Source organism: Sprattus sprattus (genome assembly GCF_963457725.1).
Source record: "Sprattus sprattus genome assembly, chromosome: 6".
Taxonomy (NCBI): domain Eukaryota; kingdom Metazoa; phylum Chordata; class Actinopteri; order Clupeiformes; family Clupeidae; genus Sprattus; species Sprattus sprattus.
In genome coordinates this window covers 16,210,966-16,235,979 of record NC_137925.1, presented here as the reverse complement: position 1 = coordinate 16,235,979, position 25,014 = coordinate 16,210,966, and the positions used below count along the sequence as shown (strand labels likewise).

Here is a 25,014-nt window from a genome sequence, read left to right as displayed (position 1 = left end):
TCCAAAGAGGTATCTTTCTGAATTGTTAAGTAACCTTTATGTCTTTACCCTGTGTGGATATTCTGAACATCAACACTGTTTTTCATAAAGAAAAGTACAGCCCAAAGAAGCATTAGGCTACCTCTTTTGACCATTCAGCTAAAAAACATCACCTGTCTTCCATATCGTAGGCTACCACCCCATTGTGCATAAAAAAATAAGCATAGCAACCATTTGAGAGATTCATAATTTTAGATTCCAGTTATTCTAACCATCAGGCACAGCCCTTCGTCACAAAAGTTGCCCTACAACTTTTTCCTCCCTCAGCCATTTTTGACTGTTTCTTGTCTTTGCAACATGTCCTCCCACAAAAAAGTTCAGACTGCTTTGCCAAAGTCTATGACTGTACCTCATCTAATATACAGTGTGTCTGTCCATCGATAGTCATAAATCATGCTTTCAGACTGTTAGATAGATAGATAGTGAGAGCAGACTCCATGACCACATTTTCACCCCCCAAAAAACATGTTAACGATTGAATACATGGAAAGGTGAATGGCCCCCCAACATTTCTCACCTACTGTATATCATAAACTCTTTACTTGTCAAAATGGAGATTTTAGAATCAGTAGGCCTAAATGATGGGCCTACATATTGTCCTGACAGACAAGAGAGAGGCACAATAGCACTCCCCTGTTGCGTACAAGAGTGCTACTGTATATCATAAACTCTTTACTTGTCAAAATGGAGATTTTGGAATCAGTAGGCCTAAATGATGGGCCTACCTACATATTGTCCTAACAGACAAGAGAGAGGCACAATAGCACTCCCCTGTTGCGTACAAATACACATCATTTATTATTATTATTCATCAACATGTTTAATTTCAGTGCGTATCGTTTTTATGATTATCTTTTTATTGTTCTGTCTTACACTTGGTCTTGGCCAAAATAATAATAATAATAATAATACCTTTTATTTATATCGCGCTTTATCAATGACTCAAAGCGCACAGTCATACCAGTGACGGAGAGCGAGGGAACCAAGCCCATACTTATTCTCTCGCTGACATACTCACTCTCTCTATCACACGCACACGCACTCACATACTTTGGGCTTGGCAGTCCCCCCCTCCGACCACCAACATTCATTCTAACAATCAGTCTTACAAGCATACGATGCATGTCTTTATGATGGTGGGGGAAACCGGAGTACCCGGAGTAAACCCACGCAGTCATGGGGAGAACATGCAAACTCCGCACAGAAAGGACCTGGAAGGAACGGGATACAAACCCCAGAAACAACCAGGATTCGAACCCACGCCCTCAGGGCCTTCTTGCTGTGAGGCGACAGTGCTAACCACTGTGCCACCATGCTGCCCAACTTGGTCTTTATCTATTAGGCAACCATAACAAAAGGCAGAAAGCTGTTTGTTTCTTACATAATCATATCCTGTGATTGATCTTGATAGGCCTAAAATCTGCACACAATGTTGTAGTGTTCATCCAAATTGCCCTCCATGTTTTATTTTGAGGATAGCCTGCCAACATTCTGGAAAAGGTTATCAGCATTTGGTCTCCATTTGAAATTTGCATTTGAAATCTACCAAAAAAAAAAAGATAGAATCTCTTTGTCTGTGCCCATGACAGAACTGAATAAAACCATTTGGTTATCACATGGCTGTATAATCAGATTATTCATTTGGAAATATTTGTTTACATTTTTCATTCTCTGAACTCTGTTGGACTTAAGCAGATCCGCTAGCATATAATGAATTGATTGAAACTGTGACCACACAGTCAATGTGAATTCAGTTAGTGGGAGCAACCGCACGCCAAGCCAGCGCTTACCCTAGCGGCAGAACTCTCCAAAGTTGACAGACGACGGAGAGGACGAGTACCGAAGCCGTTACATTTGCTTTTGGGAGTCTAGGCAATAGTATTGATCTCTGCATCAGTGATATTAATAACATAAACAGTTTCATTATCTTTCCCAAACGGCGTGCCACAATGGCGTTTCCGAATATGCTTCAATCTGGCGTTATTGTAGTAATCAAGGGCAACTAGATCGTGTCTGCTTCTTTGGAATTCTCCACTTGAATCTCAGAATTTGCAGCAAGCGGTAACAGTTACCGAAGACACAACGCTAGATGTGATGGCCAAACTCTACATAATTTTGTTGTTTGAGGCGCAGTTTGTATCCTGGATTTCTGGGCATTACACTGAAGGTAGGGTTTGGCTAAATGTATCACCCAACTTTTTGGTTTGTTTGCTTTTTATTCTGGGAAAATATTGATCATTTCCACCGTTAACTTTTTAACGTAATTAAAATAGTTAAAGGTTACACAGTTATGGTTGCCTAATAGATAAAGACCAAGTTAAGCTACGTGAATAGACTTCAGATTGTGCAGTGGCGTTTTTCGTGCAATGAAGAAATACCTCCATCACCACAGTAATAATGCTCGTATTAGAAGCAGCTGTGTTAAGTTGATCTCACAATGAGAAGAAGAATTCAGAGGAACATTATGCTAAGTATTTCCTCTGGGGATATTCCACAGGATGGCGGATAGTGCGCAGAATTTTGCCCATGTCAGGTTTTCAATCCTGTATCAGTGTAGCTTGGACATCTAGTAGTTACTTTATTCAAGAAGGGTAGTGATAATGAACGTTCATTAACAAAGATGTGTGCTGTGTTCTTCCAATGATATACAAAGACTGTTATGGTTGTGTTCTGGATGAAGATCAGGGGATCTACATTGCTTTCAAATTCATAACAGAAACAATGTGTCAAGTAATCTTGACGACAAGTATATAAGCCGGGTACCAGTTTTTCTGTTTGTGATGGCGGGGCATGTCAGGGTTTGTCTGTCTCAACTAAAACCTGAAACTAATCTCAACAAAGAGCCCCATAGAACCTTGCATGCTGGCGTCAGTGGTATCACTGTTGCTGTTTAAAATAGTCTGATACCTGCCGTGTCAACTCTCCTCTCTCCTCTCCTATAATTAGACCCCGATTTTAACTATTCATCACAAGCAAATTACTAAGTGCTCAAAAAAACACCTGTGGGGAAAACACCTGTGGGCACCTCAAATTAGCGTTCCACTACACCTGTTTTAAGTAGTCAAAAGTTAAAGCCTACCTAAGCGAAATTGAGATGGCTGATCACATTTCCACGCATTGTCACATGGGTGCAATAAATTACCGTGAGCATTTTCATTGACATAGAGGGATTTTGTCTCGCTCTCTGTGGTTGCTCCTTCTATTTAAAATAATGTCCTCCACACACTAGACACAGATGTATTTGAGTTGTATTTTTCCAGAAACCTGTGTCATGAAGATGGGCTGTTAAGGTATTAGTTGTGATTTATATTCTAAACACCCTTCAGCACAATAACGACTTAAATTTGAAATCTGTTATTGATTAAATGTCCTGTGTCTGGATCCTGCCAACATTCTGTTCTGTTCTGTTTCTGAATGCCATCATATTTGGACTTTTTCATATGTTGTGCTCCACTTTGGATGGTGTCCCATAGCAAAAGTTGGCCTCACATGCTTTCCAGGTAAAGTAAGCAGCACCCTATTAACAGCCTGCTTTGGATGTTTCGTCTGAAGCAGGCTGCGTCATAGTCACGGTATTTTACAGCCTCATCAGTGTTGGTTCGGCCAGCCCCAGTGACTATGTGGCCAGCCCCCCAGTTACCTCTGTGAGCTGGTGCGGAAAATGGAAAACTGGCAGGAGGATTGCCTGAGGGCAGTCAGTGCTTCAAAACAGTGGTGTGTCATACACAGTCACTCTGTTCAGACTAGTTCATGGCTCCGTTCTACGCCCCGTCTGACTGCATAGCTGAGAACCCAATAAAACTGAACATCAATGTAGACCTCCTCCTGATTTTCACCTTTCACATGAGAAGTTTGGTACCTCACTAAGTTTGGTTGTGGAAAATGCAATCCGGCTTATGCTAAATGTACGACAGAGCGACTTTGTGAGGCTACAGTATACTTTCAGATACCACTAGGATGGATCTGTTCACATTGATTTGAGTATCATCAACACCAATTGTTTTCCTACTGTCAAGATAAACGGCTAAATAGATTGTGAGGATGTTTTCATAAACACGCTCTGTCAACATGTGTGACATGCTTTCTGAATATTAATAAGTTGGCCTTGGCAGATGGGTTTAATCAAATCCAGGATGGAGCGTAACATTGCAGTAGAGGGACCAAAATACAGCATTGTGCAACTACACTGTAACTATTGTGTCTTGGTATGTTTAATGGGGAAAGGAGGAATACCATTTCACTATCTCAGTCCGTTTTGAACTCCTTGTTTACTTGGCTTTAAATGTTTGTAGTTGGCCTGGATTGTTCCACTAAAGACCTGTCAAACTCGTCAAACAGTGAGTTCATATTACAGAACACATTATTTTGCTGACTCTCAGCTCTCCTGATCGCTCCCCTCGTACACGTACCACAGTGATGGAAAATCCTGAATGTGATGACTCACCCACAAAAGCTAGTGAGAATCCCACTGGTAGCTGTAGAATGAAACAAGATCACTCTTAGAAGGTGGAAAAAATTTCTATAGAATGTATCATGGAAAGGAAAGAATATACATTTCTTTTCTCCTTTGACTAATCAGACAACTGATCAGGCAGAAGACTAGGCTACATTCTTTCTACCAATAGCATATCTGGAAATTACTGGAATTAATCATGTCAATGAATCATGTGAAAATACAGTACCTTTTAGCTTTACACAGAGTATGTAAGTATTCAGAGCATGAATAAGCAGGACAAAGTGCCTTTGGGTTGCTGTGGTCTCTGGGCGCCCCTAATCACAAAACCATGTGCTTGTAGTTTTTTCATCTATCAGGCCTACATCCTCTAAATGGGGGGGTCAGTATGGGCTGCCAAAAAGGTTGGTTTGGAACAATCTGTGACTTCACTAAGATCCTTCACTGGCCTCCATTTTCTGGTCTGTTAGTTGTAACATGTCAGTTCAGCATGTCTGAGAAGAATATTGGAGTTTTGCTTTCTAAAGCTTAATGCAGTGCTTCAGTTAAAGACCTTTAACACAACAGTGTTAAACCTTCAGACTTTCTGCAGTACCCCCTTTCCCCACACTATGTAGTCAGGTGACTAAAAGACATGTTATAGTATAATTCATGTGTAACAGTTCCTCTCTGTGTCATTCAATAACCGCTGGTCAGTGCCGTCAGTAGTAAGTGGTTTCTTGTTCTGCAGTGACGTCACACAGCATTGACAATGAGGTCCTGCATGAGGAGGAGGAGACCTACTACACCCCCCAACTAGACTACAACAGTAAGTACAGTATATACTAACTTCTCAATCTGTTCACTCCATCTCCATTATTACCATGTACTGCTGGTACTTCAGTAGCTATTATGCTATTACTGCTTAGTGTCCTACATCTGGTCCCCTTTTTAATTGAACTAAGCAGTATCATGATATAAGACGTGTCGCTTCATCCAGACTCACCTGTGTCTCCGGGAGAATGACGGGAGTGTGTGTCTCTACGGGAGAATGACGGGAGTGTGTGTTGTCTGACAGATCCCCGTTGGTGCCACACTCTAACTTTGCCGAATGGAGATGTATCCTGCTCCTCCCCGCGCCACAGAAACCACTACAGCTCCCTGGGTACACGCTGTGAGCTGTCCTGTGACCGTGGCTACAAGTTGGTGGGGCGCCAGTCATTGCAGTGTATGGCCAACCGTCGCTGGTCTGGGACAGCCCATTGTCGGAGTATGTGTTTTTGTTTGTTTGACGGATCAGCCCATTGTAAACTGAATCATAAATTGCTTTTGAAGTAGCCAGTAACATTGACATTGTAATATCATATTGAAATTGTCCTCTGTCTGTTTGTGACGGCCAGGGATCCGTTGTCACGTGCTGCCTGTGATCCAATATGGTACGTTCCACTGCTCGGACAGTGTGATGGTGGACTCCAGGTGTGAGTACCTCTGTCACCCAGGGTACCAGCTGGAGGGAGACCGTGTGCGCATATGCCAAACCGATGGGAGTTGGACTGGTGCTGAGCCTATCTGCGCAGGTACTTCCTCACACTGAAGAACTGGTTTAACATAATATGTAGGTAGTGCTGTTACAGCTGGAGAGACAAATACAAACACATTTTAATAACGAACTACAAGATCAACACTGCATTCTCAGACCTGTCCTAAGACTTCTGATAGTATGGTTTCTCCTACAACAACACTTACCGTATGGGTATCCCATTTTAATAATGTAAGTGTTTCCTTACAGATAGATTGTGTATATCACCCATTACACCCATGAACTGTCGCTAGTGATAGTATCTCTAAGCCATTGTTTTCATTTAGAACTTGCCTACACATTAGTCCACCTCTCCCTTGAGCAGACCAAATATACTCCTTAAAGACTTAATGATAAGATGTTATAAGACTTTCAGACTATGATTAAATAGTTGAAGACTAGTGTGGTGGAAATACTGACTTATGTATTGTTTTGTGCAGTTAATGAACCACCCTTTGGCACATATCCAGGGAAAAGCAAGCATGGTTTATGTTGCAGCCTTTTAAGATGTGTCAGGGAACAGTGTTCTAAGTGTTCACCCACACATATCTTGTTGAGATAGCTAGTGTGAAGTAATTGGGTGCTTTCCCCACAGGATGTTTACCTTATTGGAGCCAACGTTTTGCCAATTTTCTTCTCTTATACATGAACAAATCTGCTCTGAGTTTCTGCTTACAATTGCCTTTTTCCAGACCACGAGTCTCCAAAAATAAAGTGCCCCATGTCCAAGGTTAAGGTGGCGGAACCGGGGAAACTTACCGCTCGGGTGTCTTGGGATCGACCTCACACCTCGGACACCTCTGGCAAAACTCTTGAGTAAGGCCGGCCTAACAATACCATCTCATTAAAGCCAAATTCTGTGCCTGCTCTTCTCATTAAACTGATGCCTGTCTGCTCCTTGCACAGCCTCATGCGTGTGGGCCCAGAGTCTGGATCGACACTCGCTGAGGGGATCCACATCGTCCGCTACCGAGTCTACGATCAGGCCCGCAACAGAGCTGCCTGCAAGTTTACGGTGCATGTGGAGGGTAAGTAGGGAAGATTCCGGTTGAGTTAGCTGGGAAAACAACCTGTTCACGGACGCCAGCGATAATTATGTAATTCTTTCAAGGCTTTTGTTTTGCAAGGTCTTTGTTTATATGTAAGAGCTGGGAGTGTGTGTCTTCGTAGACAGGCTTCGTCTGATTACCTTGCCAGTAACTGGAGACTTGTTTTGGATGCCCTAAGAATGTATATTTTGGATCTGTGTTGTTATTGGTAATTGGAGTGTGGATCAAACCCAAAGAAAGACTGCAATTATTTTTGTAATATAATACAAATAGTGAAGCATTTTAGCAATGAAGCAAGTATATTCTGGCATACAACTACATGTGTGCTGAACAATGGTTTCACAGTCTCTTTGAGGTAGGCTCTCTTTGAGGTAGGCTAGTTAAGTATTAACACTGTCGGTGTCTCCCTCAATACAGTCAGGAAGTGTCCACCCCTCAAGCAACCTCTACATGGTTACCTGACGTGCTCGTCCGACAAGAACAACTACGGTGCCACATGCGAGTACCACTGCGACAGCGGCTACGAGAGGAGCGGTACCACCACCCGTGTGTGCCGCTTCGACCGCAGCTGGTCAGATGAGCTGCCACAGTGTGTGTGTGAGTGCCTGACAGCGCTAATGAAGGCTGCCTCCTTGGCTGGCTTGAATTACTCATCATCCTCTGACATCGATGACTCACACTGTTATGCACACTCAGTCTGTAGGCAAACATGCTCTGTATAGCTAGGCAGATCTCGACCACCTGCAACCATTTACAGAGAGGGCTGTGTAGGGGAGAAAGGGGAAATTGGTCAACACATACACGAGCTTGGCTGGTGGCATGGTCGAGCAACATAAGTGGCATATCCGACCCCAGGTAGTCAATACTTCTATGGGGTTTTTTTCTGACACTAAATTAAATATAAAAATATAAATATAATTAAGCAATATAGCACGAGTGGGAGTGGGGTTGGTAAGGGATAATCCCACGGGTGGTGTTCCGCCGTAGCCATCGAGTGCCTGCCCACAACATATGACATTTGCATGTACACAGGTTATGTGCTCTGCTGTTTCACTCTTGTCTGTATACGTTCTTGTTGTTTCACTCTGTTTTATATGTTATGCTTTGTTAAGGGATAATCCCACGGGTGGTGTTCCGCCGTAGCCATCGAGTGCCTGCCCACAACATATGACATTTGCATGTACACAGGTTATGTGCTCTGCTGTTTCACTCTTGTCTGTATACGTTCTTGTTGTTTCACTCTGTTTTATATGTTATGCTTTGTTTATGTGTGTGTTTATGTGTGTGTGTGTGTGTGTGTGTGTGTGTGTTTCACAGTGATGCAGATCAAAACAGATGTGAAAACTGCAGCTGCGTTGCTCGACCAGTTCCATGAGAAGAGGAGACTGCTGGTTGTATCCACTCCTAATGTTGCCAACCAGTACTACAAGCTCCAAAATATTATGCTACAGGTAGGTCACTGATGCCTATTTACTGCATCTGACAATCGGTACTCCATGTATAAGCACCTCAACCTCATGAAGCGAAATGCTGGGAAGAACATGCAAGGCCCACCACCATTACTCCCGGCTGTGACTTAGAAAGGTATATTGCGCCTCCTTCAGGTTGGGCATTGTCAGTGCATGGGCAAAACTGGTCTGACTGACCTTATTAGATAAGTGTGCACACCTGTGGAGGTATGCGTATAAGCGGTTCACTTCTCTCTCACGGTGGGTACTCCTTTCTCTGTTTTTGGACCTATTGTTGTTAACACTGGCTCTCCAACTGAAATAGTTTTGCCTTGTAGTTTAGATCACACCTCATCCACAAAGAGGCACCAAGTGTTGTTTACCATACTCAGTTTGGAACATCTGAGTGGATTTCCTCTCCGGCATTGGATTTATTTTGGAGTTGTGCCCCTTTTTGTTTATTTAGTTTGTTGCTGCCAGTTTCCCAGTTTTTCAACGGCCCGAGAGTTAGGCTTAGGAGGCGAGCCGAGTCCGCTATTCGTCACAGGAGATGCAACTTGGGCTGGCCCAGGGCCTTGGATTTAAGATGGTGTCCCCTTGCACATCCATCCACGTAGCTTCTTAATGACTGACATGTCTATTGCAAACGTTTAAGTTAGGGACTCAAGTTAGGGTTTGGACTAGCCTTTGGTTATGAGCCAACCCAGGCTCACTATTGACACGCACACATGGCCACTTCACTTGCCCTAGAATTTTCTTCTTTTGGTAACTTTAGTATTTTGACATTAAACTATCTCTGCTGTCTGTATACCCTTGTGTGACCCACACAGAAAGCAGACTGCGGGCTGGATCTGCGTCGTGTGACTGTGATAGAGCTTCTGGGGGTGGAGCCTCGGCAGGTGGGGCGCATTAAGGGCCATTACCTGGACTCACATGTCATCGAGGGCCTCAGGTAATGAACCCTTAACACGGAGGTCAGTGTGTCGCACAACAGACATGGGCATGCGGTCGCAAAGTCTGTCCTATCACCTTTTCTTAACCATTCTACCTCGGCATTGATGGAAAACATCATGAGGTTAAGGAAAGTTGTGAAGGAGAATTCATAAGGACTTAGGAAAAGACAACCGTGGTAATAAGAGAATCCGAGTGCACTTACACTTTAGTTTATGCAAATATGCGAAGGCAGATGGTATTGACATGGGTCTTTAAATGTTGCTGCTGTAAGGAATTGTGGGATGGCATTATCTACTTTTTCATTCATAATGGACGATCCAGTGTAGCCTATGCTAAAGGAGATAAGAAAGGAAACATTGAAACGCCTTTGTTAGCGTTAAGAGAATTTGGCCAGTTCTTATCATAGCTGGCACTTAGAAACCGCTTGGTCATTTCATTAGGCGCCTCCCTGATTAAAATCAGACCGCAGCAATGCATTGCTCACCAGTTCCCTTCCCAAATCCCATCAGTAATGTAAGTTTATCACTGAGGGTCTCAGAGTAACAAAGTCCTGTAATTAACTGGAAGGGAAATCAAGTGCCATAAAACAGACCTGTGCTGCTCATCGATGCCCTCCATCTGTTACAACTCCTTTCAGATGCACGTCTCTGTATAGTGAAAGCTTCATAAAGGAGAAGTGAAATTCTGCAATTTATTTGAAGTTCTGTGTTTTCTCTTAATTGAATTCAAGATACAACCACATAACATTTTCTAACCAGTAGTTCATTCATAAGAACATAATCTCATTGAAAACCAAGTCATCTTCAAGCGGTCACCTACTGTATTAGCAGTCAGTGATGTATGTGTTTGTCAGGCAAGCTCTACACAAACAAACGATATACTTAAGAATGGACATCTATGTGTACAAATCATAGCACATTTATGTAAATGCCAACTTACAAATCACGAGTAAGAATTTAGTTTTTGTGGATCGCAAAACACATTTGTAAATCGTGAAACATTTGTGGATCATGGTACTTGCATTTACGAATACTTTTGAGACATATCTCTCTCCATATTTGTCAGGCAAGCTCTGCACATCTCCACCTCGTATTACTCCATGGTGCTGGTGGATGAGTACGGCGTGGACCGGGAGCGCTTCATGAACCCCACCACCTCCATGGAGCTCTACGCCTACATAGAGGACTACCTGCTCGAAGAGGACGAGCGAGAACGCCTGGAGATCGACAGGGACCTGTGCGAGTGAGGGCATCCTGCTGGGACCACCTGTTCCGAGGCCGAGGGACCTCATGTCCTTCTGACATAATGGGGGACGAGCTCTTGACACTAGAACCATGCTGATGTAGCACAAATAGAGCAATGCAGACCAAGGATGGGGGGAATTGGTGTTGTAGAAATGACAAAAGCTCCTTTTTGCTTTTGTCTCTATAGTGGTTACTGTTAAAGCATATCATCATTGGTTTAAAAACCTGTATAAAACCAAAAACATACTGAAATAGTGAAACCAGTCCCAAACCAGTCATTAGTTTGGAAGAAAAACCAGTCAAACGTCATAGATTGTTGAATGTTTATTATGTTACTTTTGAGGTGAATGAAATATGCTGACAAATTTAAAAAAGGAGAGGAATGTGTACTAACAGAATGACATTTACGTCAAGTAACTGGTAACCTGTGCAAGCAACAACAAAAACAAATAAATGTAGAAACATAACATGATGAGAAGATATACTCTCTGTGTAGTTACTTTCAATGAGCGCAACCCATTTTTCAGGTATTTCAGGTTTGCTTTGTACTTTGGCCATGTTGAAAGTTAAAAGCACGAATATGTATATACAAACACTATAACTCAAACTCAACTCATTTTATTCAACCTAAAGTTATGACACATTTCAAAATAAAATCTGCTCCAACAGAATAAAATCCCTTCAACAGAAATATATATTATTTGTAAAGCTTAATTTTATAAAATATTTAACTTTGGCACTGTTGAACTCTGCATTACCAATTATAATCCCAGCTCTCATATGCAACACTAACTGACTGAAGGGACAGGCTCATCACGAGCCTCTCTGCGGGGGAAGGCTGTCCTCATTTGCTCTTCCCCATGGAGGCGCGCAGGAGAAGAGTGCCCTCTGCCCACGAGTTGGGGTACTGCATGACACGCTGCCACAGACTGACCTCCTCTGAGGAAGACTCTGCTAGCCACTCCTCGTGGCCCGACTTCAGAGTGACTGCAGGATAAAAGGACCGGAAGAACAACAAACACTCAGACACAGGCCTCAGATACAGAGACAGACTTATGCACATGTGCAGTAGATACAGTCTACAGGGTTTGACATCATGACAGATGTGCACAACGTACAACATTTTAATATATATTAATTTCAGTACATAAGTTCAGTCCAAGGTGATGAAGTCATATCACAAACGACAGTGAAGTACCTTCAATTTCCTTCAAAAGGGTTCCCCAAAAACCATTCCCAACACAGTAAAAGCTGATAAAGATCTAGCATTACAGTTATATTGCATTTATAGCTTTCAAAACTTAAATGAACAGTGAGAAGCCAATGGAGTACTTACCTGTCCCGGTGCTCAGGCGCACGCCTCCCAGAAAGTCGTTGCTGGACAGCGCCTCCCGGTCCCACACGGTCAGCTCCAGACACATGGTCCTCAGCTGCTCCACACTCATGTCCTTGTAGATGAACGTGTGGTTGTAGTGTGGGTTCAGCGTCTTCTTCACCACCGGGGTCTTCTGCTTCATGGATTTGTTTTTGGACGGCAGCAGATAACTAGAATGTGGAGAATAAAAAAAAAAAAAAAAAAATGTAATTATTGGAAAAAAATAATAATAGATAGATAAACATTAAACGTATTGCACAATAGCATCAACAGTTGAACTTCCAACCTTTTTACAAATGAGTCCGATGTGCCTCCTGCTTTCATGGCCGTTAGATTCTTGGCCCCTTTGATCAGGACATGCAGCTCTGCCCCTCCCTTGGTTTTCCCCACCTTCCCTGCTGGAGGAATGGAGCAAGAGATACAAAGTGCTCAGAACTCTGCTGCAGCAGAGGCCAGAAATATCTCTTTTTTTTTTAACATTTTCAAAAAGCTCTAAAAACTTTAGAAAAGAAAAATATCTTTATATTTAATAATTATACGTCAAGCCATGCAACAGTGTGAAACAATGACTAACAGCACATGAGGTAATACCTTTAGACTTCTCTGCAGACAGTTTTTCGGCTGTGACGTACATCAGAGAGATCACCAACTCCCCTTTGTACTGTGTGAATGAAGACTGTTGAGGAGAAGAGGGCACCTGCAGCAAATGGACAGGAGGATATTGTATTAACAGCCTACCAACGTTCACCCCACTGCAGAATGAGGGCTGAAACACACCAAGCGCCTTTCTAAAACCGTGACGCTAGCAAAACCATCGTTTCCTATGGTACGACGCGCCTATCGTGTGTGCGCCTTTTATCTGCCGTGCGTCGCCTCTTCCTAACGTTTTTTAGGTGCGCTTAAAAGTTGAAATATTCTCAACTACTCAGCGCAAGGCGTTGAGGCACACCGCTCATCAATGTCACACTCGGCCCAGGCAGTTTGCGCACGCAGGTCTGCTTCATAGGCGCCGGGCAAAACAGCCTGGTGCGCCTGCGGCTGTTTTGCCCACCGCACTTTGCCAAGATGTTTTTGAAGCGTCCGGCCCTGAGGGAACCTGGAGGTGGGCAGCCACACACTCAATACGCCGGCCTCATGGACTATCCCTGTGTTGGACAGAACAAACTGGCCCCTAGAGCTGGCCAGAGCCCTTAAACCCACTGTCTGCTGGCCTTCACAGGCATGGCCTGATGCCTGAGCCCAGTCTGCCTTCTGGGTTCATTAATTATGGATGCCTGGATTTCGGTGGGATTGTATGTAATACAAAAAGTCACAGTACTGAAGAGAGCTTGCAGGTCTTTATATTAAAACAAGACTGAGCCCTTTATATGTAAATAATCAACACATTCTTGTTATTGTTAGGTCACAGTGTTCATAATTAGTATGGATTGGGTGTGATAACTCCTATTGTTTCAGTGTCTCTTACTAACACTAATTAATTACATGAATTCCTAATGTGCCACCTATGGGAGAGCCATTAAAAGCCGCTGCTGTGTGTGTCTGGTGCCAGGTGCTCACCTTTCCCCTGAGGGCCACACACTGCTGATGAGCTGAGTCAATGTCATGGCAGTCCAGCGGGACCTCCACCTCTCCCAGGAAAGCGTTACGGCTAAAGCGGTCGTAGTGCCAGACAGTGAGCTGGAGGGTGCGGGTGGTGACCTGAGAACGATTAATGGAGTACTAGACACAGAGAGAGAGAGAGAGAGAAAGAAAGAAAGAAAGAGAGAGAGAGAGAAGGAAGGGAGGAATGAGAGAAGAAATTCAATAAAAGAGAGAAATGGTATCAAATACATGTTGACAACATTGCTGAATTAATTATTTTCTGGCTACAGTTGTCCATCAGAAGGCTTTTGTCCTTGTTCAGGCATGTGGCTCACAGCCCTTCATATCAAGCCACCACGTCCTGTTTGCTAGGTGGATTAACAAAAGGGCTGCCACAAAAATCAATATTTGTCTACTGGTCATGCCTAGTGATAACCCTGTACTTATCGTCAATTTCAACAGCGCTCCAGAAGCCTGCCAGAGGTCAGCTAATTGCCAGCTTCAACACTAGCCGTCATGCAGACCCAGTAATCAAGCGTTTATAATTACAGCCTGTCTACTGCATCGTGTCCTCAGACAGTGGCGAATCACTGTATATTTAGTGCCTTGGTTTAGTTTAGAAATAAAAGCACTGTAAGATCTTGTCCACAGTAAGATGAACATATTTTTCATGGAGGCAATTAATAAGATGCTATACATGTGTGGAAAAATTAGTTCCCATCAGCCAGTAACTATTCATATTTGCAAACCATCGTTCACTGAAAGGAAAACGAGCAGTGACTGGAAATCCTTAATTTGGAATTTTTTTGGAGGTTGCCGTTTAGTGGAGGTGTGATGGTGTGAGTGAGGCATCAGGGAAATATCGCTCTTCAGGCACCAGTACCTTCAGGGTCTCGTTGTAGACGGGTTTGATGGTGTTGCGCTTGATGGCCGTCTTCTTCTTGCCCTGACGAGACTTGTCTGGCAGGAGGTAGCACTTTACATACCTGCACAGACCGGGGTGAGATACATCATGTCAATAAAAGGTGAGTGTGGAGAGAGCCTCAACAACCTCATGCTCTCAATCCCCATTCTCCACCCAAAACAGAACCACTTGTGTGTCTGCAATGGCTAAAAGAAGGACATTTTGTGCTGATCCCAAGAGCCATAAGAGAGAGAAAAAAAAGACTTATTTCTCTGGCAGGGTCCAAATGAACTCGCCTGCTGAGTGTAACCTTTTAAACAAGTTAGGGATATTTACAGAGGAAAGACAAATAGTACATAGTGACTTCACTAGAAGAGACTGCTTCAAATTATGCCACAGTCTGAAATACAGAGAGGCAGCTACGGTCTTACATGCTGTAGGTTCAGTCCCCCAGAAGTAAAAAGATGTGCTTATGGATATGGATCGAATATCTAGCAATACACATCAGTGACTGATGTTGTCTGTGTTAGACACGGAACACGACATTAGGCGTAGGGGTGCTTATTCTATTCTATTTCCAGTTCTGTGTTTAGTCCCCACTGTACAATAAGGGCTGCTGCCATTTGTATTTTGCTGAGTGGGCCACTCACGGATTGCAGCGCTGTTTCGCCGCGTCAGCGTAGGCCAGCCCCCTGCATTCCTTCACCAGGATGGAGAGGGTCTGGCTGCGCTCCTGGAAGCTGATTGAGAACATTATGTCTCCGGTCACCTCCACACTGTCGTAATCTCCTGCCTCACTGTACACACTCATCATACTGCCCAGAGTGCTCTGTGGGGGGAAGCAACAACACCAGAAAACCACAATTACATTAATATTACAGGACACATAAAAAAAAACACTCTCCTGTCTGCAAAGGGCAAAAAAATTAAACCATCACTACTTTTGTATCAACCTATGGCAAAATGATCAAAACTCAATAGTCAAGCCATGACTCTTTACAATAGGCACATTAGTCGTTGGATGTGATTTTTAAATAATGAACAAAGAATCTGTATTTACTTTGGAACTTCGTAGACTTGAGCTGCTATCGCCCATTGTCTTTCTGTGGATATTCACCAGATTATCAATATCATCGTCTTCCTCATCGTCCTGTTGGTGTAACACACCAAACACAACACATTTGGAGCAGTCAAAAGCAGTTCCGCAAAAATACATTCAAACTAATATGCAAATATGAAATATCATCTGTAACATTTATGGATGGTCTGTTGTGGACGTGTGCCAGATTATGATGAGAACAACTAAAGCTCCTGATTTACGTTAAGGCCTGGTACAGACTTGCTCCTGTCCCCCATTGACCCCCCTTTGGTACTGGCACCCTCTCCACGCAGGTCTAGTGTTGACGTTGGCCGAAAGCCTAAAAGAAGCGGAAGAGGCCGGTGGTGATCAGATAATCTTTGATGGCATTCAGTGTGAAGTAGCAGGATCCAGGGAACTACCTGAGATTTTGTGCACCCGTCGGACGCTTTTCTTGAACAGGCCATCGACCTCCGGGTCCACCACTTCTGGGGACGGTTTCAGCTGATGTGTCAAAGAGGCCTGAGGGAAACAATACAAATGTTTCACAAATGACAGCAGTGTTACTTTAAATTACTGAAAGAAATAATCACCATTTGGAGGGCAGAGCAGATGGAGGAAGGACCAACTGGATGGCTGGATTGCATGATTCTTACTGTCTCTGATTCAGGGATGGGACTGGGGGACTTGCTGGATTTGGCAGGTGCTATGAGGCTGGACACTGTGGACGCTATGGACCCTGCAGGACTGTGCTGAGATGACTTGGGACCTTTCCTGGTGGAGGATAAACCCAACACTATTAACATCTGGCAACGTGGCATGTGCTTTACCCCTCCGCAGCAGCACCACCAGCTTCAGTCACAACTGATTTATTCCGCTTTGTCCTTTAAAAGCATTGCTGGTGACAGATGGACACCATCATTAATTAATGGGCACAGCTGGGAGACCGGTGTTTTGGCCCCACACGCTTACCGGGGAAGGGCTGGAGTGCTGTGGGACGACTCGGTGCCGGTGTGGCTGCTGCCCAGACTGGACTTGTCTGTCGACTCTGTGTCACTACGCTGCTGCACCTCTGGCTGCTCGGAGACGCCCGACAGCTGCCTGGAATTAGAACAGCATTCATCATCCTGCAGTGCACACATACTTATCAGTTTGCATCACACCACTGGCTTTCATCCACAGTGATGGACAATAGAAATATTCATCCAGTATTCTACTCACTGGGACTCAAGCCTGCGACTACAGTTTTGTTCCATCATCTACAGACTGTTGCGAAATGATTCAAACATTATGGAAAGCACCCCCCCGCCCCCGCCTCATTCCAGTAACCGTGTATGGCAACGCAACAAATTCCACAGCGCCACACAGAGTGCCCTCTGGCTCTCACCCCTTGTTGGAGGCTCTGGGTCGTGGGACAGGAGCAGCTGGAGCAGCAGGAGAAGTAGGAGCAGCGGGGCTGGGCTTTAAATCAGTACTGTTTAGAAGCAGCTCCCCAATAGTCTCTCGCTTCTTCACTAAAAACACAGTGGAATAGCTCTTTAGTTGAACAGAGTCATGATTGATTTTATCTTGAAACTTACACCATCGGCATTACAATTCAACTAAGGTACAGGTGTAAACAAATAATTATGTTACACTGTTTATTTTGTCATTTTACACCTAATTCAAAATTAGGTTTTCATTTCAACTAGTGCGACTCAGGGGAATTTTTTAGAGGAGAATCTGTTCCATCCACTGCATTCCACAGGAAGCAGTGAGAGCGGTTCACACCCTCCTGCTCGCCAGAAATCACATGGACTCTTCCTGTACTCACAGGGCGGGCGCTTCTTGAGGGAGGCCCGGACAATGTCGTGTCCTGAGGCCGTGGAGAACCGGTTCACCTTCTGGTCGTAAAACCAGTCACCAGAGCACTTCTTCAGATCACTGGGAGAAGCACACGACACTGGTCAAACAGTAAAACATTTACCCAGCATGGAACACCTCCTTTTCCATTGTAGTATTTATTTTCCACTCTAAACTGGGACACTTTAGGGTCTCTTACAGTGGGGGTGGGTACTTACAAAACCTAATTTTAGGTTAACTTTTTGTTCACAACCTTTCATTGTAGTCATGTTTTCCCCTTTAGAACCCACTTAGATACGCATGTACATATGAGTCTTTTGACAGAATAATACAAGGAGGAGTTGTTCTGTTGTGTGCAACAGAAACAATTGAAAGTTCATAAAGTTACATACAAGGCTAAAAAGAAATAACAATATGATTCTCATTGAGTTATCTAACCCCAAAACTAAGCTGAGGGATAGGTAATGTGCCTGTGCTTAGCATGTCCCGATGAGAGTCTCAGAGGTTCTTATCCTACTAGATATAATCCCAGTTTGCTCAACAGCTGGCACTGTCATGTTTATAAATACATCAAAGGTAAGAGAGGCAATCTTACGCTTCTTTGGCACACACAGTGCACACCCATGCTCCGTTGGGGTGCACCAGGCGGCAGTTCCTGCAAACATGGTGTTTGCATACGCGACACTGACTGGCATTGCCAAAGAGTCTGCCCAGAGGCTCCTGGCACCGCCCACAGCTGCGCTCGCTGTACTTGCCACTGCCACGCTTAGCGCCCCTCCTCTTCATGTCTAGCACCTCCAGCTTCATCTTCCTACAGCACAACCCAGGTTAAACTAAACGTTATCAATGTGTTTCTGTTGTCTAATGTCCTTCTCATCTAAAAGTTACAAATCCTTGTTTAAACAAAATGATGCAAGAGTCAAGAGACTCCACACTTCAAGAAATTATTTTAATATGTGGCTATTAGACAGACCCTTCTAAACTAAAGGTTACCAATATCTGGGTTTGGGCAGGGGACCATTTCTTTAATTATGTTGCACTTGTCAATATGGATTTTCTCAAAACAATTGTAGCTAAAAGATCACATAAAGGCTGCATAGTGTTTTGAAGAGCAGGTTGAGTTTACGGCTCCTGCATTAGTGCCCAAAGGGGGTGTCTCTTACCTGACCCTTTGCTCCTCAGCCCGCCTGAGCTCCTCATCTCTCTTCAGCACGTTCAGGATGAGCTCCCGCTCTGACTCGGTCAGAAACGCCACGTTCACCTCCAGCATCCTCAAGCGCTCACCCAGCTATCCTTACTAACACACACACACACACACACACACACACACACACACACACACACACAAACACCTCAGCAAAACATCCTCTAAAATCATAAATCATAGAAAACTTCCGCCCCTAATCCTTCACATGATGTAGATACTTTACAACATACACCAAGTAGGTCTACAAGTGTGATTCACATGTAAACAGGTTCTGCTGGTGTTGCCTGCGTCTCCATATGTAAAGGAGAACTTTCCATCTAAGGGTCCGAAGGAGATGGCAAAGAATGGGTAGAGACAGCACTGGAGGGGAATACCAGGGCTGGAGTGACCTTTCCTTCTCTTTACCATGCAGGGAGGCCTCCATGCAGAGAGACTGCCGCTGCCAGCCAGCCAGGGGTTTGACTCGCTGCCCTGCAGGGGCTGGGCAATTAAGATTGCAATGATAACAAAAACACAAGCCTTGAACAACATGCCCAGAACAGCACTGACGTGTCAGGCAAAGGTTTGTTTCAACGAGAGGAATTAAAGCGCTCACATCCAAATCGTGTTTGGATATACAGTCAGATTAATGATTCAAACAGTTTAGGAGTGGTATTAAGTTACAGATTAATACAAAACGCTGGCTGGATAAAATTCACTTTTAAGGCACAAAAAGATGTATACTGAATCCAAACAGAAACTGGAAATCGGAAATTGGACCATTTAATTCATGATGGGATTCCATTTGAATGACACCCTACCATTTTCCCATCAAATGTATAGCATTTATTTTCTCCCACTACTAGTGCCATAAATGGAAGGAGGTTAATGATTAATTTCCAAAAACATTCCAAACAACAAGAGGCAGGGGGAATGAAATATTGATCCAAGTTAGCCAACGCTAAATAATTGCTAAGGACTGACCTTCATGGCCAGCAAGTAAAAGTCATATTAAACTCTGGGTAATATAGTCTGAAAGATCCAGGGCAGGGCATGGGAATATCGCCATAGGCTGACCTAATTTCTGCCGTCAAGCAAATGGTCACCGCCAGAACTTTATGACTGATGGTGGAATTGGCTGTGCCCTTTCCCACAGGGACAACCTGGCAGACGTTCTCAAGAGGGCGAAAGCAAAAACAACATGAGCTCAGCAGCATATCACTAGGTTGCCACCCTCTAAGGATACACAGTCAAGGGTGGAGTGCCGTGTATAATTATTTATTCAGTGCTGATATTTCGTTGGAAGTGACAGCGTGACACGCACGGCGTCTACTTAGCTGCCAGGACAGAGTGACTATCGTTTGTGCAGTAGACTATTTTGATTTCTTTGTGGGTTCTAGGCTTTTAAGACCACCACGCCAGTTAAAATTATTATCACCACCCAAAAAGAGAAAATATTTTTTTAAAGAATACGCTGCTCTAACTAAAAAGTAGCCTACTTAGAATGTATCAACTGCTCGTTTACAGGGTTGCTGGCAAACCTATTTAAATACAGCTTGTGGTTGAATAGGAGGTGATGCCAACACTGCAACCTGGCAACACACCACAACGGACCCCTGCCGCTGTCAAAATGTAAATATTTCAAGTTGTGGAAATATAACAGAAGCAGTGACATTGTTAGGCTACACAGTGTTACTAGAGTGCATCTTAATTGAAATGAACAGCGTGCCTTACACTTCAGTTATTTGGAGTAATATATGTTCCTATTATCGTCAAGAATAAACGTGTGCACTAGCTTCAAACACTAGAAAGCAGAAAACAAGCCGAAATCGTTAGGAATGAAAAACAACACAGATTCCCTTCAACACCAATTTAAGTTGCCGACGAAACATCGAGGAAATATGAACATTGATTTCCGTAACTCGCTAGTTCTGATCACCTGGATGAAACTCACTAACCAGCTATGTTATACAACAAGAATCAAATTGTATGCAAGTGGCTACCGATAATTTAAATTCATGACAAGAAATGAAAATGCCGAACATCAGTTGCCTAATCGACGCCTGCTCAAGTGAACTATTCTAACAATGATAACACCTGCCTAAACCAAAACCCTCATAAAATGTTTCCCCACTGTAAAAAAAAATGTATCATCTCTGTTAGTTATTCCAAGTCGTTTTACTTACCAAAGCCTTTCAGGTAGTCCGTCTACCACTTCCACACTCTCCCTCTTCCTGCGATGCCCACGAAACCACCAGTCGTTAGAGCTGCGCCAAAACAATCTCAATCCCGGAAGGTGGACAACTTCTTCCCCTAAGGATACCGTAGTTGTGCTATGCACCATGAGGTTTTGTACCAGGTGTCAATGATGAATGGATGAGACTTAATCTGCAAATGAATACCACCTTTTCGGTTAGATATTTCTTACAGAGTATTTACACAAACGTATTTAAATACATACGTACTTAAAAGATGCATTTCCCAAATCTGTACATAGAATATATGGAACACTAATTTAGATTACCGTATATTTCTGTTGCTTCTCTACTTAAATAGAGATTTTCAATAATATCTACAAGAATTTCATATTTTCCACAATTAGCTCATACATACCAGGACTTGGTACACCTTGAATATTAACCACATAATAAATGCACTCGCAATTCCACACGAGAGGTATTTAATTTAATTTAATTTAATAGTTTAATTAAAAAGTATAAACATACAATATTGTATTTTTAAGTGTAGAACACATCTGACACCGGTAATCACTTAATGAATCATATAAATAGTGAGTTTGCTGCTGAATACTTTTCAGCATTTGTCATAAGGGTTTGCATTCTAAACCAAGCACTATATGGTGAATATGTGGGGCGTAGGACTACACATTCTCAATATGCTTAATCTGAGTCCTCCATGACCTTCCAACCAAGGCTCTGAATAGTTCAGCAATGCGGGTGGCTGTTTCCTCGGCCCAAGTGTTCCAAGCTAATCTGTCTCTGTTGGTCCCGCTGGGAGCATGTTGTGAAACCTGGGTCTCTTCGTCAACCTCAGCTCCGCTTTCTCTATCTGTGGCAGTATCGTCTTGAAGCCTGGTATCCGTGCTGTACACAGGTGAGGTGACGTTTTGGTGGATGTGCAGAATTCCACCTGTGTCTCTCCTCAGCAGACGGCACGCCACTGTCCAGCTTTCTTCTGAGCTGGGGATGAAGCCCAGATTCACGCGGTCAGCCAGGTCCTACAGAGGGAGCTTTAGAAGATAATTATGACATGAAGTGTCCTCCGTCCCCACAATGAGGGATATGATTTGCAATGTTTTTCAGGTCAGAAGTTTGCCATAGTACATTTTGAAGGTGGTCCTGAACAGGATTCTAAGGGAGACCTTCCCTTGCAACATCTACTATAATGAAAGTGGAAAGAGCTTAAGAAGGGATAATTACCAACATCATTGACGTTCCAAAGGCTAAACTGGTGGAGCAGGTTGCAAGTAACAAATAGTCTATGGATCAAATTCCCAAGGAGGACATATTGTCATAAAAAGTACTGTAAGTCCCTTTGTAAAAAAATCATCTGTAACGTACATTTAAAACCATGTATATTTTATGTCATAATCAATATTGTTGACAACTACTTGTCTGTTATCTCCCTGGTGGACAGTGCTGCAGATTCCTCTTTAGAGCTTCCACTGCATCTGGGTTCCATACACAAGCATGGATAGGGGCGGCATCTGTATGCACCAGGTAGGGAAGTGTGAAGTATCCGATACCTGTACAGTTGGGTGAGCACAACATGAAGTCAATGCAAACAAGGAAGTAGTTTTAAAACACCAAAGGCAATGCAAACAGATTCTACATTTCAAGTGGATATCAGTACCTTTCAACTCCATGTATCTTAAAAGGTCTTACCTGCATACAGATCCACAACTGTTTCTCCACTGCAGTTGAATGAAGCCAGCTATCCTCAGTTTCTCAGTAATGTTCCCAAATGAGAACATACACTTGGTAATGTCAAACTCATACCTGAAGTACAGTATAAAACAGTTTAGGCAACTGTCAAACAAAATTAATCTCTTACATGATTTGTAATACTAGCACTTTAAGGTGACCTAGTCTTGTAGTCTGGAGACTCTAAATTGAATTATAATTGGATTAGCCTAGAGTCCTGAAAAAGAGGAATCTGAAGAATAACATTTGGGGTGACTGCATCAACATTTAATAAATCTCCACTGAATCTTTCCAGAGTCACATATTTTTTTAAAACAAAACACCTCTTTTTAATGGGATTACTTCCCCCTTGCAAATCTGTTAGTTATAAAGAAAATCTGGGTCTCTTCCACTTCCAGGTTAAACCCTAATGCAAACTGACCTGAGATGTCTGTCAGAAATAGACAGAAAGTAATCTTGTACATAATCTGTAGTGTTGTCTGCCTTGTTTTGAACATCAAGTAGGCCCTACTTAAGATAAATGTTTCATGTCGTAAAAAAAAAAAAAGTTTTACCTTATTTTGTAACATAGCTGCTGTCTCCCAGCAACCATCCTTGATAAGAACCAAATCACCATCGCAATGCCAGCTTTGGGGGTAGGTCATTCTTCAGCTCCTCATTCCAGCTCGCTCCATGAGATGACAGTTGGTCCTGTAGAGCCTCATCAAGTTTTTCACTAAATGACTTTGAGTGTTTCCTCTTGGAGAGCCGAGGGGCCTATAGTATTTCAGGAAATAAACCATAGGAAATGCATTGAATTACAGCTTCATATTTTATAACTCAATAGGCCTCTATAAGTTGTACAAACATTGCGTGCTTATGTGTAGCCAAATTGTATTAAAATAATTACTTAAATCATTCTTTTTGTTGGCGAAAAACACTGGACTTGACTGAGTTTTTCTCTGTATAGTGGCTATTTAAATGTAATTGCATCACCTGGATTTGTACAATTTCACACGTGCTACCATGGGCTACACTGGGTAGAATAGTGGATAAATGAATATGTGCCAATGAGGATGGCTAAGGTCACAGCTCCGTCCGAATGCTTCAAATGCTACATGCAATGTACGTGTGGAAATTCGTCCTTTTTTCCTACTTGGTGACGGTCAGAGAGGAATTAGGACTAGGACTAGGACATGCCTAGGACTCATAACCATTGCAGTGTAAAATAGATAATCAGGTAAAAGCTATCTTCTGGAAAGTAATCCAACTGTGGTTAGCCTAGCCTGCTGGCTATAACTGCAGGGGGCGTAACCGTGCACTGACCGGTACAGCTGGGCTCCGCTTTGAGGAACTTTCAACGAAGGGACCATGTCCATATTCTACTTTAAACTACATTTAGAAACGTGCATATGATAAGACAGGCTCACATATTCCATTCTACCGACAGTTAGTCGTAGTAGTTGCGTAGCTGAGGTGGGAGGCTAAACACACCTTCTGTTGCCCCTAAACCCGGAACATAAACAGTGTTGCACACGTGGTTTGTATTTCAAAAAACTTCAGGCAATTTGACATAATATGCTGCTTCTGCTTTTCTTCTCAGTTTCTTTTCTAAGTATGTTCACAATTTCATGTCTCTAGGCTATGTAAGCTTTACTACGCATTCATTTTCATAACCGGAGACGCATGTTTAGAAAACATTATGAACATTGCAATTTTGTTCACTATAGGCGGAGACAATTTTATTTAGGCGCTGGCAGTGGATGGATGGAGTATTTCATTGCATTTGGTAGAGGTATGCTAATAACGATGTCTCTACATAGTAGCAATAGGCCTTAATCGGGCATCCACCGAGGATTATCTAATTTCATGATTGGCAGTCATGTATTTGAAATTGTTGAAGTAACTGTGCAAGTTAACAATAACAGTGTAAAAGAGGTTTACTCTCAGATGAATAAATGTAGGGGAAAAGAACATTTAGTTCCCACATTCAACTCCTCATGTCCCTCATGAACTTCACCAAATCCCAACACACACAACAAACACTAGCCTGCTTTAAAAGTACATGTTCACAGGGAAGAGAGGGCTTTTAAGAAATTCATGAAATTATGTAGCCTATATCCTGTTCCACAACAGATAAATAACTTATGTAAGCCTCACTGGTGCAGACATAATGACAGAAAACTAAATGGCATGATGTCAATGCTGTGTAGGCCTCTTTAGGTCCATAAGAAATCAACTTTTATGTAATACCATGTGATGAAAGTACAAATGTGTTATTCATGGAACATTTTCGTAAGCAAGTTTCAGTTTATCAAAATATTGAGGAATATAGATGACGCTCCTTGAATTGCTGCCTGTTTTTCCATTATCGATATTT

The 25,014-nt window shown here is 43.0% G+C and overlaps 3 protein-coding genes across 4 annotated transcripts; 1 reads left to right on the top strand and 2 right to left on the bottom strand.

Annotated features, from left to right (window-relative positions):
* Positions 1–1,886: 1,886 nt before the first annotated feature.
* Positions 1,887–11,251, top strand: srpx2 (sushi-repeat containing protein X-linked 2). 2 transcript variants are annotated; one of them, XM_080840540.1, is made up of 10 exons: positions 1,887–2,206; positions 5,223–5,300; positions 5,550–5,741; positions 5,872–6,048; positions 6,743–6,866; positions 6,957–7,078; positions 7,517–7,696; positions 8,417–8,550; positions 9,378–9,499; positions 10,567–11,251. In XM_080840540.1, exons 1-10 carry the CDS (start codon positions 2,134–2,136, stop codon positions 10,745–10,747), a joined length of 1,383 nt encoding a protein of 460 aa, XP_080696666.1. In that variant the 5' UTR covers positions 1,887–2,133; the 3' UTR covers positions 10,748–11,251. The 2 variants fall into 2 exon arrangements, with proteins under 2 accessions (XP_080696666.1, XP_080696667.1); XM_080840541.1 differs by having other exon boundaries at positions 9,378–9,521; positions 10,567–10,705.
* A 112-nt stretch (positions 11,252–11,363) lies between these two features.
* sytl4 (synaptotagmin-like 4) lies at positions 11,364–18,795 on the bottom strand (the record flags this gene model as incomplete). The annotated part of the gene is made up of 16 exons (XM_080841442.1): positions 11,364–11,732; positions 12,082–12,290; positions 12,407–12,515; positions 12,712–12,817; positions 13,678–13,839; positions 14,585–14,687; positions 15,256–15,434; positions 15,666–15,755; positions 15,926–16,023; positions 16,106–16,205; positions 16,340–16,457; positions 16,656–16,784; positions 17,071–17,197; positions 17,497–17,606; positions 18,121–18,336; positions 18,689–18,795. The coding sequence occupies 16 exons, from the start codon at positions 18,793–18,795 to the stop codon at positions 11,590–11,592; spliced, it is 2,106 nt and encodes a 701-aa protein (XP_080697568.1). The 3' UTR covers positions 11,364–11,589.
* Positions 18,796–21,535: 2,740 nt separating this feature from the next.
* Positions 21,536–24,013, bottom strand: trmt12 (tRNA methyltransferase 12 homolog; the record flags this gene model as incomplete). The annotated part of the gene is given in 7 exon segments (XM_080840843.1): positions 21,536–21,592; positions 21,596–21,949; positions 22,343–22,370; positions 22,372–22,477; positions 22,617–22,665; positions 22,667–22,730; positions 23,961–24,013. Coding segments are annotated over 7 exon segments (711 nt in total).
* Positions 24,014–25,014: the final 1,001 nt, after the last annotated feature.

Bases quoted from the DNA above. Each gene is read 5' to 3' on its own strand.
- srpx2 (XM_080840540.1), top strand. From the start codon at position 2,134: ATGGCCAAACTCTACATAATTTTGTTGTTTGAGGCGCAGTTTGTATCC. The intron at 2,207-5,222 runs GTAGGGTTTGGC...CTTGTTCTGCAG, and splicing joins TTCTGGGCATTACACTGAAG to TGACGTCACACAGCATTGAC. The intron at 5,742-5,871 runs GTATGTGTTTTT...TGTGACGGCCAG, and splicing joins TGGGACAGCCCATTGTCGGA to GGATCCGTTGTCACGTGCTG.